The following is a 17,112-nucleotide window of genomic DNA, read 5'->3' as shown; positions in this document are numbered from 1 at the left end:
AGGAAGTGAAAGAGTTCAGATGAGCATTTCTACTGAATGCTTGTTCCAAACCTTTTGAGATTCTCTTATCGTTACAAGTGGTGGTGTTGTGTAGGATATAGCACAGTTGAAATTTCCCCAACGTGATTTCTTTCAGCCTGAAGATTCTGGCAGTTACACCTGTATTGCTAACAATGCTGCTGGAGAAGACACACACACTGTCACCCTGATAGTTCATGTACTTCCAGCTTTTACTGAACTGCCTGGAGATATAGCTTTGACTAAAGGAGAACAGCTCAGATTAACTTGCAAAGCAACCGGGATACCTGTACCCAAAATAACATGGACCTTTAACAATAACATCATTCCAGGTGGGTAACACCGGGTCTGGCTGGCGATTCTGCTCTAGAGTTGTTTTCCCCCACACAGCATTGCAATTAGTTTAGGATAAGGAAGGAAAAAAATCTAGAGGCAACAAACTTGTTAGGCAGTGATTATGTGAGGAATATCTTCAGTATTATGCAATCATGTAATTAAATTGCCTCTGAGACAAAGCTGTAAGGAAGATAATTAAGGAATTGTTCCTCTTCTGTAGCCAATAATGTAACACATTACATTAAAAACATTCAGTATCTGATGCTATTTACTCAGCATCCGACAACTAATGCTATTTCTCTTAAATATGAAGAAAACCTCAGCAGTTCATAGAATGCAGATGCACAAAGCTCGAAATTAAGGGACAACTTAAGTGAATACGTGCATGTGGGCAAATGTCATAGCAGTGACTTTTCTGTGCATTTCTGAGGTGTCTCAGAAATGAAATGGCACAGTGCCAGTGCGCTGTGTTGCTGAATAGCACTGTAATTCAAACAATCTTATGACAGACCAGTCACTGAGATGTATGTGTTTAAGATCATTTGAAGTAACCCTTTACTGTGTGTTCTCCCTTCAGCACAATATGATGATGTAAATGGACACAGTGAACTTGTTATCGAAAGAGTATCTAAAGATGACTCTGGTACCTATGTATGCACAGCAGAAAACACAGTGGGCTCAATCAAAGCCATTGGTTTTGTGTATGTCAAAGGTACGTAAAATAACAGTAGTTGTGGTCACTATTGGACAGTTTCACACAGCCATCTGTTTTGATAGTAGAATCATAGAATGGTTTGGGTTGGAAGGGACCTTAAAGATCACCTAGTTCCAACCCCCCTGCCATGGGCAGGGACACCTTCCACTAGACCAGGTTGCTCAGAGCCCCATCCAGCCTGGCCTTGGACACTTCCAGGGAGGGGGCATCCACAACCTCTCTGGGCAACCTGTGCCAGTGTCTTGCCACCCTCATAGTAAAGAATTTCTTCCTAATAGCTAATCTGAATCTACCCTCTTTCAGCTTAAAACAGTTACCCCTAGTATTTGATACCTTGTGTATGGCTAAATGGAAAAAAATCGAAACAGGTTGAAATTCACACTTCAGAAAGTCAGAGATGAATGATCCCTACCAGCAATTTCATTAAGGGCATTTTATTTTGACTCTGCTATTTCTCTGCCATCACTTGTTTTTTCAGAACCTCCAGTCTTCAAAGGGGATTACCACTCTAGCCGAATTGAGCCCTTGGGTGGCAACGCTATGTTGAATTGTGAAGTCAGGGGAGATCCACCTCCAACCATCCAGTGGAGCAAAAAAGGAGTTGGCGTCCCTATTAGCAACAGGATCCGACAGCTTAACAATGGTTCTCTTGCTATCTACGGCACTGTGGTGAGTCACTGGTCTGTTACGATGTGTTTCTGCATTGTACTTGATTAATAAAGGTATTCCAGATCGTACTGTTTTGAAAGAGCGAGGCTAGACATTTAATCCCCTTTTGCTTTTACCTTTAACAAATGTTGTTTTAATTCAGACAAGAATTAGACTCAAATATTGTGACAAAAAAAACCCAGGGGGGCTCTTGTTCTCTTTAATTGTCAGAAGGACTGGATCTACATACTAATCGTTAGTGTGTGAAATCCTGGTCATGCCCAATTAAATGGGACTTTTGCTTTGGACCTCAAAAGAGCCTGGGTTCTACTCAGTCAAGTCAGCTGAAAAGCAATTGCGTTCTCCATGTGCAAACCTCTTAGCATCTAAATTCCTAGTATGAATGGCAAGACTCGTCTTATCCCTATAAACCAATGCCTGTATTTTGAAATGGCGTTGAAAACAGCAGCTCCCTTGAGTTCAGTTAAAAAAAAATAAAAAAATAAAAAATGATCCTCAGAATTAAGGCGTTGAAGGAAATAAAAAATGGAATAGTAACAGTAAAAATAATTCACAGTATCAGCTTAATGTTAATAAAAGCAAAATTTTGGGATCCTCTAGAATCTTAACTGAGTGCCTCTTAAGATCCAGTGCATGCATGTTGTGTTGCAGAAAATTCACCTACAGGAGGTGCACTGTTAACTGAAACCCCCATTACATGTTGACAGGTTATATGACTATTTGATTTTCATTTCTTTAGAATGAAGATGCTGGTGACTACAAGTGCGTGGCTACCAATGATGCTGGTGTGGTGGAACGCAGCCTGACGCTGACGCTTCAGAGTAAGACTCAAAGTGATAAGTTTAATGCCACTAGATTGGAACGATAACCTACCTTTGGATAGGTGTATGCAGCTCCCATTGAAGTTTTGGAGGTTGGGCACTGCGCTGTAGGTTAAGATTCATCTCATCTTTCATCATTGATATTTAAGAGTCTAGTCTAAGCTAGTGATTGAGGTCAAAGAAGAGAAGCATATAGAGGGGTGATTCAGCCTCATCTTAGAAACCGACTTAGAACGGGGTGAATCACCTTCTGAAAGGGCAAGTTTCTCTTAGTTGACTAGAGAGGATGTCTATACAACTGGATTAAACTAGACTCTTAACTTCTAAATTAAGAATGTTATGTGAGATGAATCCCAGCTTTCACTGACAATATTTTATTTTTGGCAGAAATAATATTTTAGAATTATTTTTTCACTAGTGGTAGAATTTCTGAACATCCCTTTTCTATTATAGCCTCAAGCGGTATGGATCTGTTACTTATGTCTCAGTTGCCTCTGGACATGATTAATAGCATCTTCCTGCAGGTTTAATGAAAAACAACACATTTTAGCAATAAAGACGACAGTGTGCTCATATAGTCAGGCCTCAGTCCCAACTTTGGTCCTCAGATTGCTACATATTAAAAATAGCCTATCATTGTCATTTTAACTTGCATATATTTTGACAGTGGAAGATGAACAATAATAATTTTAGTCAAAGTAAACCGACTTAAGATTTTTTTTTGCCCTCTTTCTGACCAGACCTTTAATATTCAATACAACGAAAAAAAAAAGTAACTGTGTGCTATTGCCTAAAGAAACCTTTCTCTTTCAGGTCCTCCAGTCATCACTGTTGAACCTGTAGAGACAGTTATTGAAGCTGGTGCCACAGCCATGCTGAACTGCCAGGCAACTGGAGAGCCTCCTCCAACCATCAAATGGTCCCGCCAAGGTCATCCAGTTGTGAGCGATGAGAGAGTGACTGTCCTGTCTAATGGCTCCCTGTGTATTGTTGCAGCACAGAAGGAAGATACCTCTGAATATGAGTGTGTGGCGAGGAATCTCATGGGATCTGTTCTTGTTAGAGTACCACTGACTGTCCAGGGTAGGTGCACAAAATACAGGATAGTGACTATCAAACTGGTAGATTACCGCATTAATTGAGATGAAATATGATCAAGATTTTATCCATATTGTATGGATATTTTATCTTATCTTCCATATATGCATTAGGTGTATGTTAAGCCTAGTCTGAGATGTCAGTGGGTTTCTCTTTCATGAAATTTTGTTCCATTGTACTCATCCAGCTGTGTGAGTCAGATGAGTGTGAAGGAGTGAGAGACATAAATAATAACGAAAGGATCTTGAACTAGATCCCATCCTCAGAACACATATGACAACTTAATTGTACCTCTAAAGAAAAGCATTTAGGAGCATAAGCAATAACTATTTCAGAACAGCTGAAGTATTCTCTGAACTGTAGTAAGATATTTCTGCAGTGAAGTGAGCTGGCTTTCCAAGTACGGCTTATGAAGTGCATTTTTCACTTTGCTGTCTCAGTCTGAGAGAGTTACAAGCACCCGCACGTTACAAAGAGCATCATTTTTCCCATTGCAGTGCATGGTGGATTTTCTGATTGGCTTGAATGGCGAGCTTGCAGCGTAACTTGTGGTCAAGGTGTTCAGGAGCGAGTCCGTCAGTGCAACAACCCTCTTCCAGCAAATGGTGGGAGGAGATGTGAGGGGCCCGATACAGACGTACGCAGCTGCCACAACAAGCCGTGTCCAGGTATTTCTTTAATGAGTTGATACTTTTAATGTGCCTTACGTTAAGTGCCCTAACAGTGAACCATGATCATCACGGATGTTCGTGACAGATAAATTTTTCTAAGAAAGAAGCTGGAATTAATTTTGACTTTTGTGGAAAGGAAGAGGAAATTTCAATAAATACTGCAAACATATTTTTTAATTAAAACTGTGGGTTTTTCTGTTTCTTAGTGGATGGCAACTGGTCAGAGTGGGGGCTATGGGAAGAGTGTTCAAAGAGCTGTGGACAAGGCAACAGGACCAGAACCAGAACCTGCAGTAACCCACCAACTCAGCACGGCGGGAAGCCCTGTGATGGCAGTCCTGTGGATTCAGTCATGTGTAACATTAGGCCTTGCCCAGGTAAGAGAAGATTGGTTTAGAATTAGTTGCATAAGGGGCTTTCTGTATAGATTTCTTTTTTCTTCCAAACCTGAATTCTCTCAGCTTGTTTCAGATTATTAAATTATAAAAGAATTAAACTCTGAAATTTTTTGTTTTAACATTGCTTGTAATGTATTGAATGCCAGTAGTTCTTGGAAACAGAATTCACAAAAGTGCAAGGGAAATTTTCAGCAATTTCTCTCCCCCCCCCCCCCCCCCCCACGTTAATTTTGTATTTTGATGTTTTTCAGTGTTTGTTACCCATGTGCTCACAGAGTAAAGCTCACTAGTCTAAATCGACCATGCAAAGCCAATTAAAATGAAAAAAAAACCCTATTAAAAAGCCATGTAAAACATAATAATTTAAGACACTATCAGTATGTTTTCCTCTGTTTTTTTAATTTTCAGCCATGTCTTTCTCCTAACTAGCTGAATGTTCGGGTTTCCTTCCTGTCTTGGTAGTACTTCCCGCATTTGACAGGTTGTAGTTTATTCATAACCCTTCACCACTGGCATGTTTCCTTCTATACAATTTTTATTACACTGATTTTTCCCTTTTTCACTGGCTTTGCTACCACCGCAATGCTAAACGTTCATCCACCATCTAGAGATTAATTTCTCTAGATCTTGGCAACAATATCAGTTCTGGCTCCTGCTTACTTGGTAGCCCCTGAAGCTGCGTGCCAGCTTTTAGCTAGCATGCCCCTTCCCCTGCTGAGACCTGCAGCCTAGCAGAGGACAGTCGGAGCCAGGTAACTTATGAAAACACCAGATTTGATCAAGCGTTCTGTTCTGTTGTTCCAAGACTGTAGTGAGGTGGAGTGACGTATTCAGAAAACAAAAAGGAAAGAATTAATCTCTCTTTTGGAAACTGTTGTTCCGTTTCAGCTGTTGCTCGAGGCAAAGGTTTTTTCAAGGGCTTATCCAGAGTATTTTGTTTATTGATATTAAACAACGTAGCTCTTTTGCCTTAGGCTGTGGAGCTGTAATTTCAAGTTAAAGCAGCTGTATAGTTGAAACAGTTTCATAGCTGTGCTGCCTCTGCAGTTGACGGTGAGTGGAGTTCTTGGCTGCCATGGGGTCCTTGCAGCGAGACTTGCGGGAAAGGTACTCAGACACGACTGAGGCTCTGCAATAACCCTCCTCCTGCACACGACGGATCATACTGTGAGGGCTCTGATGCACAGATGCAGGTTTGCAACAAGAGACGCTGCCCAGGTGAGATGCGTTGGACACAAAGAGAACAATGACAAACTTGTCATTTCCTTTCCAAATTCTACTTAATTTATATCGAAAGCTTTCCAGTTCTAAAAGTATAGTCCCTGAAAAACTTCTGTTCAAGCCTTTTATTTTCACTGGCCCCTATCACTATCTTTAGCATCCCTCTATAGACCTAACATATGGGATTTCTTCTCCTGTCCTTGTCTCTCTTCCTTACCCTGCCACTGTGCAAAAGCAGCATTTTAAATCCTTGGCAGTTAAATTGCAGGTTTCCCAAACGTTTCTTTTTTAAAATTTTTCTGTTATTCATCCATCCTTTTCTTCCACATTTCAATGAGTCCTTCATGACTGGATAGGAAACCCCACATTTTTAAAATATGACCTCTGTATTTGGCTGAGTGCAGGGGTAACGAAGGGAAATTTCATGAAGTGGAACGTGCAGCAGTTCAGACTACATCCTTCTGGCTGCACACTCCATTTTGCACATGCCAGATCCGAAGCTGAGTCCCCACGGTAACTAGCAACTGGTAGAAGAGAGAACTGACCTTGTGGTAGTCGAGCAACTGAGGGCTCAATGTTGCACATCTATCTGGCTCGATGTGCTGCTGCTGAGGATGCTGTTGCTTACAGCTAGTTTGTGACTGATCGGCCTCTGCTCAGCCACCAGCTCAAGCGCTCACACGGATGTACCCGTAACAGTTTGTGTCACCACGTCTTGGGAGATCAAAGACCCTACTATTCAACTGCTTAAACCTGGCTCATGTGAGATAATTTAGTAGTAACTCCTATAAACAGCTGAGGCAGCAAAGCAAAGGTTGGTTAGGAAGGAGAGGGAAGGGGGTGATGGTTGCATCTTCAGACAGCACAGCGGCAAGCAGAGGATGACGCACAAGCGAAGACTGGGTTTTTGGGATGGCACTCGTACCGGCCATCTGCCCAGTCTGGTAATTTCAGGGACTACTTTGTATATGGTTTGACTTGCTTACAGATACCTAAAAACGTGAGAGTGCCTGAGCTTGAGGACTGCGTGATCCCTGACCATGAGTCTGGTCAGGCTTACAGATTATTTCAAAGACAGGTCGTGCCTTTCTCCAGCTCTCACTCCTGGAAATCCTCTGTAGAAATCCCTATGTAGCTGAGATGTTCTAGAGAGTCAATAGCATCCTACAGTCAGTTTTACCCTGATGTAGCACTGATGTACTTTGTTATTTCTAATGTCAGAGGCTGTAACTGTACCATGCTGTGCCTTTCTCACCAGTGGATGGGAAGTGGGCCATGTGGAGCAGCTGGAGTGCCTGCACTGTGTCCTGTGGAGGAGGCAGCAGGCAGAGAACGCGCCACTGCTCAGACCCAGCCCCGCAGTTTGGGGGTCACAAATGCGAAGGAAACGACATACAAATTGATTTTTGCAACAGTGATCCTTGTCCGAGTAAGTGCTTTGGGTTAGGCTGCTCATCCGCTTACTGGGTTTGTATGTATGCACGAGAGGAAGGAAGCCCTCCACAAATCACACGCGCCCACAAAAATTAGGGAGTCTGAACACAAGCAAGTGGTATTAGCTGCCTGGCAAGAGTGAAAGCATCTCTTCATCAGTAAGCGTGACTGGGACATTTTAAACATTAACTATTAGGAGCACAAACCAGTAGCAGCTGGTGCATAAGGTCCTGCTGGACTGTCAGAGGTCACGCACCTCTCTAAAGTTACAACTGTCCAGGCAGAAAGTACCGCCAAGCCAATCTCTCTGTATCTCACGGTAGAGCATAGTGACTCTTTTGGTTAATAATATGTGCTGCATACTTTCCTACTAACGACGACGTTCTGGAGTTGGTTAATATACCCTGAGAAATCACTGAATGCTGGACAAGATAACTTTCTTAGATCTTTAATTGTCTGGTTCTTTAATTTTTATTTTGGGAAAAGAAATGTAAAAGTTACTCTCCAATAGGAATATTTTCCTAGCTTGACTGTCTGGTTTTAAGTATCTGTTGTTAAGAGGAAGACAGATAAAATCTGACTTATTTTTACAGTTCATGGCAACTGGGGCCCATGGAGTAGTTGGGGAACTTGTAGTCGAACATGCAATGGAGGCCAGATGAGGCGATACCGGACCTGTGACAATCCTCACCCTGCCAGCGGTGGAAGGGCATGTGCAGGGGCTGACATGCAGATCCAGAGATGCAGCACTGAACTGTGCCCCGGTGAGTGCTCAGACTAAGAGAGAAATTAAATGCAGCTTTCCCTGGAAGACTTCAGGGTATACATAACATATGTGAGATTTTAATATTATGAAAGGAATGTGGAACATTCCTGTAATTACTTAGAATTTCATACAATCTAATAATCCACTCTTTTTTCTTTAAATGACGGTCACCTTACAAGGATTTCCCCCTTCACATGTTAGATTTTCCCCAAATGAGGTGGAATAATTCACATCAGGAAATAGCACACGAAAATCTCTCCTACACCTAGTAATTCTACTTAGTTTTTACAGTAAATACAGTTTATGAGGCTCCCAGTGAACTCTCATAATGTATTCCAGGAGCAGGGAAAAATGCCTAGCTCAAATGCTTTAAATAAAATGACAATCAAAGCAGTTAATGTATTTATTGACAATACAGAACTAAGGGGCAATCAGTGAACTTAGACATTCAGGATCAGTATCAGCAATACAGAAGATAAACCACAGTGCTAGAGACTTGCTGAACACCTACAAATTTCTAAACACCCTTCCATAACTCATCCCAGAAAGGGACGATTATTATATTAGTTCTGATAGAATAATAAAAAAAATTATTAAATCCCTCCTCTATGCGCACCCCTTTACACACCCTCCTCCTGTGGGAGATGCAGGAGCTCCAACTTTATGCGTACCTGTGCCACATTCAACGCCCTGCTGACCTACATGCTGGTGGCAGAGCCCCCGATGAGGCCACATCCGCACACCCGAGGTGCGGGCCCTGCTGGTTGCACCCCAGACGGTCAGCCCCCACTGGCCGGATGTCCTTGCACGCCCCGAGCAGCGGGTAATTCTCCATTAGGTCTCGATGGAGGTTACAGTGTCAAGCCCAGTCTGACTGTACCTTGTCTACCCTCCTCTTGCTTGGGTTTATCCTCCCCAGTCACACATTTTCACGCTGCTTTTATAATTCTTTTCAGTTCCCTCGTTACTGTTATTTTGGCTAATGGTTGTCTTGAGCAAAGTTTCAATTGTTACTTTCCTCTTACCATTGGTAGTTTTGGGCAAATGTCATATCGGATCAGGCATTTCCAGATAACTCTGTTCAATGCACAGTCACGTTCCTATTGTATCCCTGTCGTTACCAAAGCCGTGCTACCAAGAGGCGGCCATGCAGGCTCCCACACGTGTGTGGTTCCAGCCAACTCTAACTGACCTCTTGTGAGTGTTTGGATAGCCAGAACATGTGTTCTTTATTTGCAAGATTTATGTTTGTTTGGTTTCTTGTACTCTTCCATCAGTTTTATACCTATGCAATCTCAGATATTTTCTTTGTAGGAGTAAAAGCGCTCAAAGCTCTAGACAGACAGGTTGTCTTTAGTGATAGGCTACCAAAAAGTATGACAGGAGATTCTGAATATTGACAGCCGTTCTTTATGAACTGGTTTGTGATGGTCTGCATACATGCGACAATGTGTTTCAGTTTTGAAATCGGTTTCTGTGGAGCCTGATACTTTCAGGGAACAGATGCAGACTGGCAGGAGGCACCTCTGCAGAACCTCCTGGGGAGCGCGGCTGGCAGAAGTCAGGCAGCGGTTGGTCATACGGCTTTCCTCCCCACAGAGCGATGCGTAGGCAGCCACCCAAAGGCAGCTGAGCTCATCACCTGCACGCTGCACCTCTGTACGCTGCCCTGGGGGAGGACTTGCGTCCTTGTGCAGAGGGACACGTGTAGTTTACGCTGTACAAGGCTTCCCTGGTCAGCCACGAAGTGGTACCTCTTCAAATGACATAGGGAAGAATTTGACCCAGCTCTTGCTAAATCTCCAACCGCTGTACTGGAAATGTCCCCTGGAGGAGCCTCCTTGTCTCCAGTACAGCTGATATACAAACAAAATTTTAAAGGCGGTGTGTTTCTGAGGGGAGAAGTGTTCACGCCTGCCCACTAAGGTGTTTTTGTCATCCTCCGACCTATTTCTTTTCTCTGTCACATTGGTTCCACCAAGAAGGAATGATACAAAAGCATCACTGATGCAGCCTGACACATTTAAAATGAAAAGCCGCTTTCTTCATTCTTTCTTTCTTCAGTGGATGGAAACTGGGGGCAGTGGCAAACATGGAGCCCATGCTCTGCTTCTTGTGGAGGAGGAGAGCAGACCCGAATACGCCTGTGCAGCAATCCGGCCCCGTTAAATCGCGGGCGTCCTTGTCCTGGAGACTCCTCCCAGATATCCAGGTGTAATACCCAAGCGTGTCCTGGTGAGTTAACTTACAGCCTGCACGCAACGACAATATGGTGAAAGCCTGTGGCACTCCTGATTTGACTGGTACTCTCTCGTGTCTTGCCCAGTTGACCAAGTAATTTAATTTTTTTGGCTTAAATCTGCCCTGCACCTTCAGCTGGATAAATTTTTTGTTAACTTGTTACATAGCGCTAGAGTATGCTGTTAAACAATTGTAGCTTTTCAGACAGGGGTGAGTGCATAAGGTGATTCCCATGTTACTGCGCATATATCTCAGACCACGCATGTACAGCATCCTGTTATTTGCAGGCTGTGAGCTTTACTCTTGCAAATAATGTAGTAATATATGCAGAAATATCCTTACTTTTTAAAATGCTGGACAATACTTCTGAATTTTCTCTCCCCCAAAATACCAGACAGCAGAGTTTTCACATGGGCTTTTTTTTTTCCCCTTCCTGCCTTCCCTCCCCTGCACAGGTGGGCCTTCCCGTGCCAAAGGCAGCATCATCGGAAACATTAATGATATTGAATTTGGAGTTGCTTTCCTGAACGCCACAGTAACACACAGCCCTGACGCTGAAACTAGAGTAATACAAGCAAAGGTTACAAACGTCCCTCGGAGCCTTGGTAGGCTTTTTATTACTTTTTATCACCTTTTTCCTTGAGCCAGGCTGAATTCTGTGCAACGTCAGTTTTCACCACTTCATTTCAGTAAGTGTCACTGAAGAAACGGATCTAAACTTTTCATAGACAGAGAGAGGAAAAGGGAATCTTCAATATTTACTTCTAGTACATTAATATTTGTAAAATGATTCCTCTGAATGTACCAATACATATTGTTTTCTGGTTTAAATCTTAAGGGTTACACTAGTTTTAGGTCTTCATATTCAGTTCCTACTGATGTGGGTCGCATGATGTTAGGAAGAAAGCTCTCAAATATTATGTCACGTTTCTTTCAGGTCCAGCGATGAGAAAGCTTGTTTCTATACTCAGCCCAGTTTACTGGACAACTGCAAAAGAAATTGGAGAAGCAATGAATGGGTTTACGCTCACTGATGCGGTCTTCAAGAGAGAAACTCAAGTGGAGTTTGCAACTGGTTAGTTACCTGGGATATACCATCTCTTTTTCCAATAAACTTGATAGATACTGCGTTTCTTAAAAAATAGCACAGAATTGTTGCTGAATTTTGAGTCTTGTGCTTACACCAATATTTTCTGAATGACTCTGGCTTTCTGAGGCTTAAATACAGCTTTTAGAGCTGTAATTTGAAACATGTAAAGTTTTTTATTATAGGCATGATACACCTTATAAAAATATGAGTATAAAATAACTGGTCAAGGCATCCCAATTCAGATCCTGTGTGGCTAACCTGAGTCTCTGGTTAGGATGTTTTATAAATCAATGTGCTCTTAAAATTCATAGGCGAGATTCTGCGAATGACTCATATTGCCCGGGGCTTGGATTCAGACGGAGCCTTGCTGCTGGATGTTGTTGTGAGTGGCCACGTGCTGCAGCTCCAGTCAGTAGCTGATGTTAACGTGAAGGTAAAGCTGCTCGAGATACCACCCCCTTCTCTCACTGATACATACTTCCTCTCTCACCGATATTAAAGCAGTAGAGACTAAGTCCTGAAACCTGTTTTACTGTACGTAACTTATTTTGTGCCCGGCTTAATTGACAGATGTTAACATTGCCTTTGAAAACAGAAAGTTGTCATCAGGAAGGCAGTATTGGTCACTCAGATTTTGAGATGTTGGAAGGCAGTATTGAGAAATGTGTTCCGGGCTAGTTACCGCAGGCAGGCGTGTCAGGTGTTGCTTTCAATAGAGCTCTGAAGGTGCATCCTAAACCTGTCTGACTTTGTGGCTTCCCTGAGGATGACACCAGCTCTTTTACACCATGGCACCTTGCAAAAATTTCTGAATGTTACTGATGACTTGTTTGCAGCTGCAATTGTACAGTCTGGCAGAGAAACATTCCTGTGGCTGATAAAGTTGCAAAGACAGGGGATTAACAGATTCTGAATCAGATTACATCACAGGGTATTTTATGTGTTCTTACCAGGCACGCTGTGGTGATGCTGTTAATGATGTGCTCCTTTCTCTGCTATAGCATCAAAACTTCGTCTTGTGGAGATACCTATTATGGCAAACAGTCCCGTTATGCAATTCATCTGAAATATTTTCCAGAACTTGCTTTTTTCAAAGAATGACGCTTCTCTATGAACTTTTTCAGGAATGATCAGAGAGGGCAGTTTGCATGATCGTATGGCAAAAGGTTATAATCTCGCCACTGAATTGCTCTGCCTGTTGTTTCTAGGAGATATTCTCTACTGCTCCTAGTAAGATAGCTTCTATCACTGACTTTGTACTCCTGATAGAAAGATGGAGTTCAAAGGAACTGTTTTCTATCTTTTTGGCTTAATGAAGACATGAAAAACATTTTGCTTAATATAATATGTGGTATTAAAATTTTGGTTTAAAACCAGGTGCTTGATAATTGGTTTTACGGTACAAGAAAGAACATTCTTTAAAGTTGTTTCTATAAAGGTGGTAATTAGTTAGTGGTAGGTAACCAGTGAAAATGTTTTAATATATTAATCCCACAGTATAATAAATATACATGAAGTTCTTGATATTTTGATACACTGCAATATGTAGCATGTCCAATATTTATACCTTTTTTTTTTCAGTGGCAGAATTTTTCTCTACTGATTGTTTATTTAGCACATGTTGTCAGCATCTGACTTAGAATACAAAAAAAATATTTAGACCTCAAAAGATTGTTATTGAACAGTCAGATCATTTTCAGTTTTTTTTGGAAATGCTCTGCTACGGCCCCCATCATCAGGATCCTCAGTACCACAGCCTGTTTCTTATTTAAAGAAATATACCAGATGCTGTTAAGATTCAACAGTTAAAATAAGAGTGAAAAGGCATGTGTTGTGTGAAATACGATTTGTTTGGCTGTTAAGGAAAAAAACCTTTCTCAGAATACACCTCATACCACTTTAAAATACGCAGACGACAGTGGTGTTGGCTGTACTCAGTGGCTGATGCCTGAACCTTGCTGTTTCAGGATTACACAGAAGACTATATTCAAACTGGCCCTGGGCAACTGTATGCCCATTCTACTCGTCTCTTCACTATAGATGGAGTTAGTGTTCCCTATACATGGAACCACACTGTCACCTATGATTCCACTAAAGGGAAGATGCCTTTCTTGGTGGAAACGCTCCATGCTTCCTCTATTACAACAGAGTACAACCCACTGGAAGAAACTGTGGCTTTTAAAATCCACGCTTCCATCGCAAAAGGTATTGTTCTAATCTTTCACAAAAATAAAACAATGGAAATACGATATCCTGTCTTCCTAGAATTCATGGCCTATATTCTCAAAAGCTGGTTATGGCCTTGAAAGAGGAAATGCTGTGAAACTTGGGTAACTTTATTGTAGATCCTGGGACCACATGTCTTGTTAATATAACCATAGACTAATATGTAAAAGCTGTTGCAGTTTGTGCTTACTCTTCACCTGTAGTTCTCATCGATGATGTCTGTCTGCATTTGCTGACACTGCTAACAGCATCACCAGTAGCTTCCGACAGTCAGCCTAAAATATTTCTCCATTTCCTTGCATGTACCTTTCATTCTCTAAAATGAAATTACTGTCGCTTTTGTGTGGAGTCAAGTGTTGGTGGGTTTTTATGTTTGCGTTTGGTTTTGCATAGCTATTAAGAAAAAGGATTGTGTATTTTCTTCTCACAGCAAAACCCACATAAATGTAAGGTAGTAACGAGGTGGAAGAACATTCAAAGTTCAGCACTAAAATGGGTAAAATGTCCTAAGTCATTCCTCAGATTGAACTTCTCTGGAGTTATCTGGCATATACAGAAAATGTGATGCTGAGCTGCAGCTGGAAAACTTTACTGGTACTTTATGGATGTATTTTTTAAGGCCAGATATGAATGGTGCACAGTTCTGCAGCGCTGTGTAGACACATGCTTATGTACGGTCTGTGAATCTGGTGAGTCCTCACACAGAGGTGGCAAGCTAGGAGCTTCATCATCTGTTGTACTGTGTCTTAGCATTACTAACTGCTGGCTTTTATTAACCTTTTACCTAAGTGATCTTAAGGAATAGGGCATATATTTGTGTAAGCGAGTTTTCCTTTGAGAAGTCATAATTGGTTAGCAGAATGTCCTGTTATCTTTTTAAATACTATTTGGGCTTTTTTGACACAGTAAGGCTCAACGTCATCTTTCAAATGAAATAACTCAGGTTTGAAAGTAAATGAAACAGTGGGATTGCCTATCTCAGCCTTTCTTTGCAATAACAATATTCTAAATGAAGTAAAATAATGATTTTCCCATTTGCCAGACTATGAACTCATTGTGCAATTTGAAAACCAAATAAGATTTTTTTTTTTTTTTCCATCTTAAAAAAGGTGTGATAAAAGGAAGTCTCCAGATCAAGTTATGCCTACGCATAAATCTGGCCAAGCCGTTACTGAACTTGCATTTACTTCCTCCAACAACTAATATACTGCTTTTTTAAAAATTTCATATTTATTGAATCAATTTTCAAGCACCAAAATACATGTGGTCTTTGAGCAGTCTCTACCAGAGTTTTCCATTACAGTTCATAGTACGCATTTGTGTTCTTCTACAGTGACTTCCCACAATCTACGACATAGTGACTGGTTTGGTTTGGGTTTATTTCCCTCCTTTTCCGTGAAGTGAAACTGAATGGTCTTTATTCTTTTACTAATGAAAACTTTATGGAGGAACTTTGCAGGATGTATTAGGCTGGAATGAGGGAAACCCCCTACCTGTTTAATGGTTTTCAAACCAGCAAAACCCATGTACTACTGACTGTTAGTGCCCAAGTAGAAAAAACACTAAAGTCTGGATTTTAAAAGTTTCTATTTTAGTGTCCAAGTATAATCAATCTTTTATAACATCCACGAGTAACATGTGCTTCCTTTACCATACAGGAGACCGTAGCAATCAGTGCCCTGCTGGGTTTGGTTTGGACTCAACTGGGCCTTACTGTTCAGGTAATGATGGGACAAGGGTAGTGTGTAATCATCGACTCATAGAATGGTTTGGGATGGAAGGGACCTTAAAGATCACCTAGTTCCAACCCCCCTGCCATGGGCAGGGACACCTTCCACTAGACCAGGTTGCTCAGAGCCCCATCCAACCTGGCCTTGGACACTTCCAGGGAGGGGGTATTCACAGCTTCTCTGGGCAACCTGTGCCAGTGTCTTGCCACCCTCATCATAAAAAAATTCTTCTTTATTTCCAATCTAAATCTACCCTCTTTTAGTTTAAAACAGTTGCCCCTTGTCCTGGCTCTTTCCCAGGGTCCCTACAGGCCCTGGTAAAAAGTCTCTCCATCCTTCTTATAAGCCCCCTTTATACATTGAAAGGCTGCAATCAGGTCTCCCCAGAGCCTTCTCTTCCCCAGGCTAAACAACCCCAACTCTCTCAGCCCTTCTCTATAGCAGAGGTGTTCCAGCCCTCTGACCATTTCTGTGGCCTCCTCTGGTCCTGCTCTGAGAGGCCCACGTCTATCTTGTGCTGGGGGCCCCAGAGCTGGATGCAGTACTCAACCACCAGAATCTACATCACCTTTATCCGGAGTTTCAAAGCATGCAGTATGTACTTCAGAAAGTGTAAGTTACCATTGATAAAAGGGCGCGGATCCAAAGGCAGATGAAGACTTCACTTCTGTACTCATCTAGAATATAAGTAGTGCCCAGACAGCTTTTCGTCAGTACCTCAGACACAACTGGGGCACACTGAGCCACAGTATCTGCTGAGCCTGCAAAGCAACGAAGCACTTACGTGATCTGTGTGGAAGGAGGGACGAGTGTTGGCGACCTAGACAACAGCCCACAAGTTCCTGCTTGGGGGATGAAGGTGAAGAGAAGGTTATGAGCATTTTAGCTGTCTCCTCTAGATGACTGAGTCACATTTGTTTTAGGGAACAATCATCTAATATACTTTTGTGGACTTACTTCATTGCCCCTTGAAAGCTTATAAATTAAGGAAATTATACAAGAAACAAACACTACACCATCCAAAAGGTTTAAAACCAGGAAAACTGAAAATAAGGTCGCTAAAACAATTTTCCACTTGCAGTATCGTCTGTAAAACAATGTGAGTTCTAAAACTTTAATATGGAACATGTAGTAATCTTTGCACGTGTATCTAGGAAACCTTAAGTCTAACACAGAAACCCATCTGTTCTGTTGTAAAGAGATTCTCTGGAAAAGATTGTATCAAACATTCATCACTGCGGTAGTGACCCAGTCCTGCAGAGCCAACACAAGTTTCCAGCGAGCCGTGTTTAGTGTAGGTTTGGTAACCATAAAAATACAAGTGGAGAACGCACCGCTGAACTGTTTCTATGAAGCTGCTCCATTGCTAGATCTAGTTTTGCCCTTGGGGCTCTGCCAGACATATACCTCTTACGAAGGGCTTGTTTGGCATCGTTTCTTGTAAAGTCCTGTGAAGCCTCACTGGTTTTTCAAACGTTTCCTTCTTCCAGACGAAGATGAATGTGCTGGACGAAATCCTTGCTCCCATACCTGTCATAACACCATGGGATCTTACTACTGTTCCTGTCCGAAAGGCCTCACTATCTCTGCGGATGGCAGAACGTGTCAGGGTAAGATAAGTATTGCTGTGGGCAGGTTGGACACAAAAAGCCCCATGGCACTTAAATCGCTAGGGAAA

The 17,112-nt window shown here is 42.0% G+C and overlaps 1 protein-coding gene across 1 annotated transcript in view; it reads left to right on the top strand.

Moving 5' to 3' along the window:
- Positions 1 to 17,112, top strand: part of HMCN1 (hemicentin 1) — a 201,240-nt gene that overhangs the window by 171,147 nt on the left and 12,981 nt on the right. Inside the window, 17 exon segments of the mRNA XM_050900953.1 lie at positions 137 to 350; positions 932 to 1,066; positions 1,548 to 1,738; positions 2,478 to 2,559; positions 3,373 to 3,642; positions 4,155 to 4,325; positions 4,535 to 4,705; positions 5,774 to 5,944; positions 7,206 to 7,376; positions 7,975 to 8,145; positions 10,212 to 10,382; positions 10,844 to 10,993; positions 11,326 to 11,463; positions 11,790 to 11,911; positions 13,446 to 13,683; positions 15,363 to 15,425; positions 16,925 to 17,044. Of these exon segments, the coding sequence (XP_050756910.1) occupies positions 137 to 350; positions 932 to 1,066; positions 1,548 to 1,738; positions 2,478 to 2,559; positions 3,373 to 3,642; positions 4,155 to 4,325; positions 4,535 to 4,705; positions 5,774 to 5,944; positions 7,206 to 7,376; positions 7,975 to 8,145; positions 10,212 to 10,382; positions 10,844 to 10,993; positions 11,326 to 11,463; positions 11,790 to 11,911; positions 13,446 to 13,683; positions 15,363 to 15,425; positions 16,925 to 17,044 (2,749 nt within the window).

The sequence above is a fragment of the Gymnogyps californianus genome, chromosome 8 (assembly GCF_018139145.2).
Source record: "Gymnogyps californianus isolate 813 chromosome 8, ASM1813914v2, whole genome shotgun sequence".
NCBI classification, from domain to species: Eukaryota; Metazoa; Chordata; class Aves; order Accipitriformes; family Cathartidae; genus Gymnogyps; species Gymnogyps californianus.
This window is presented reverse-complemented; position numbering and strand designations above follow the sequence as displayed.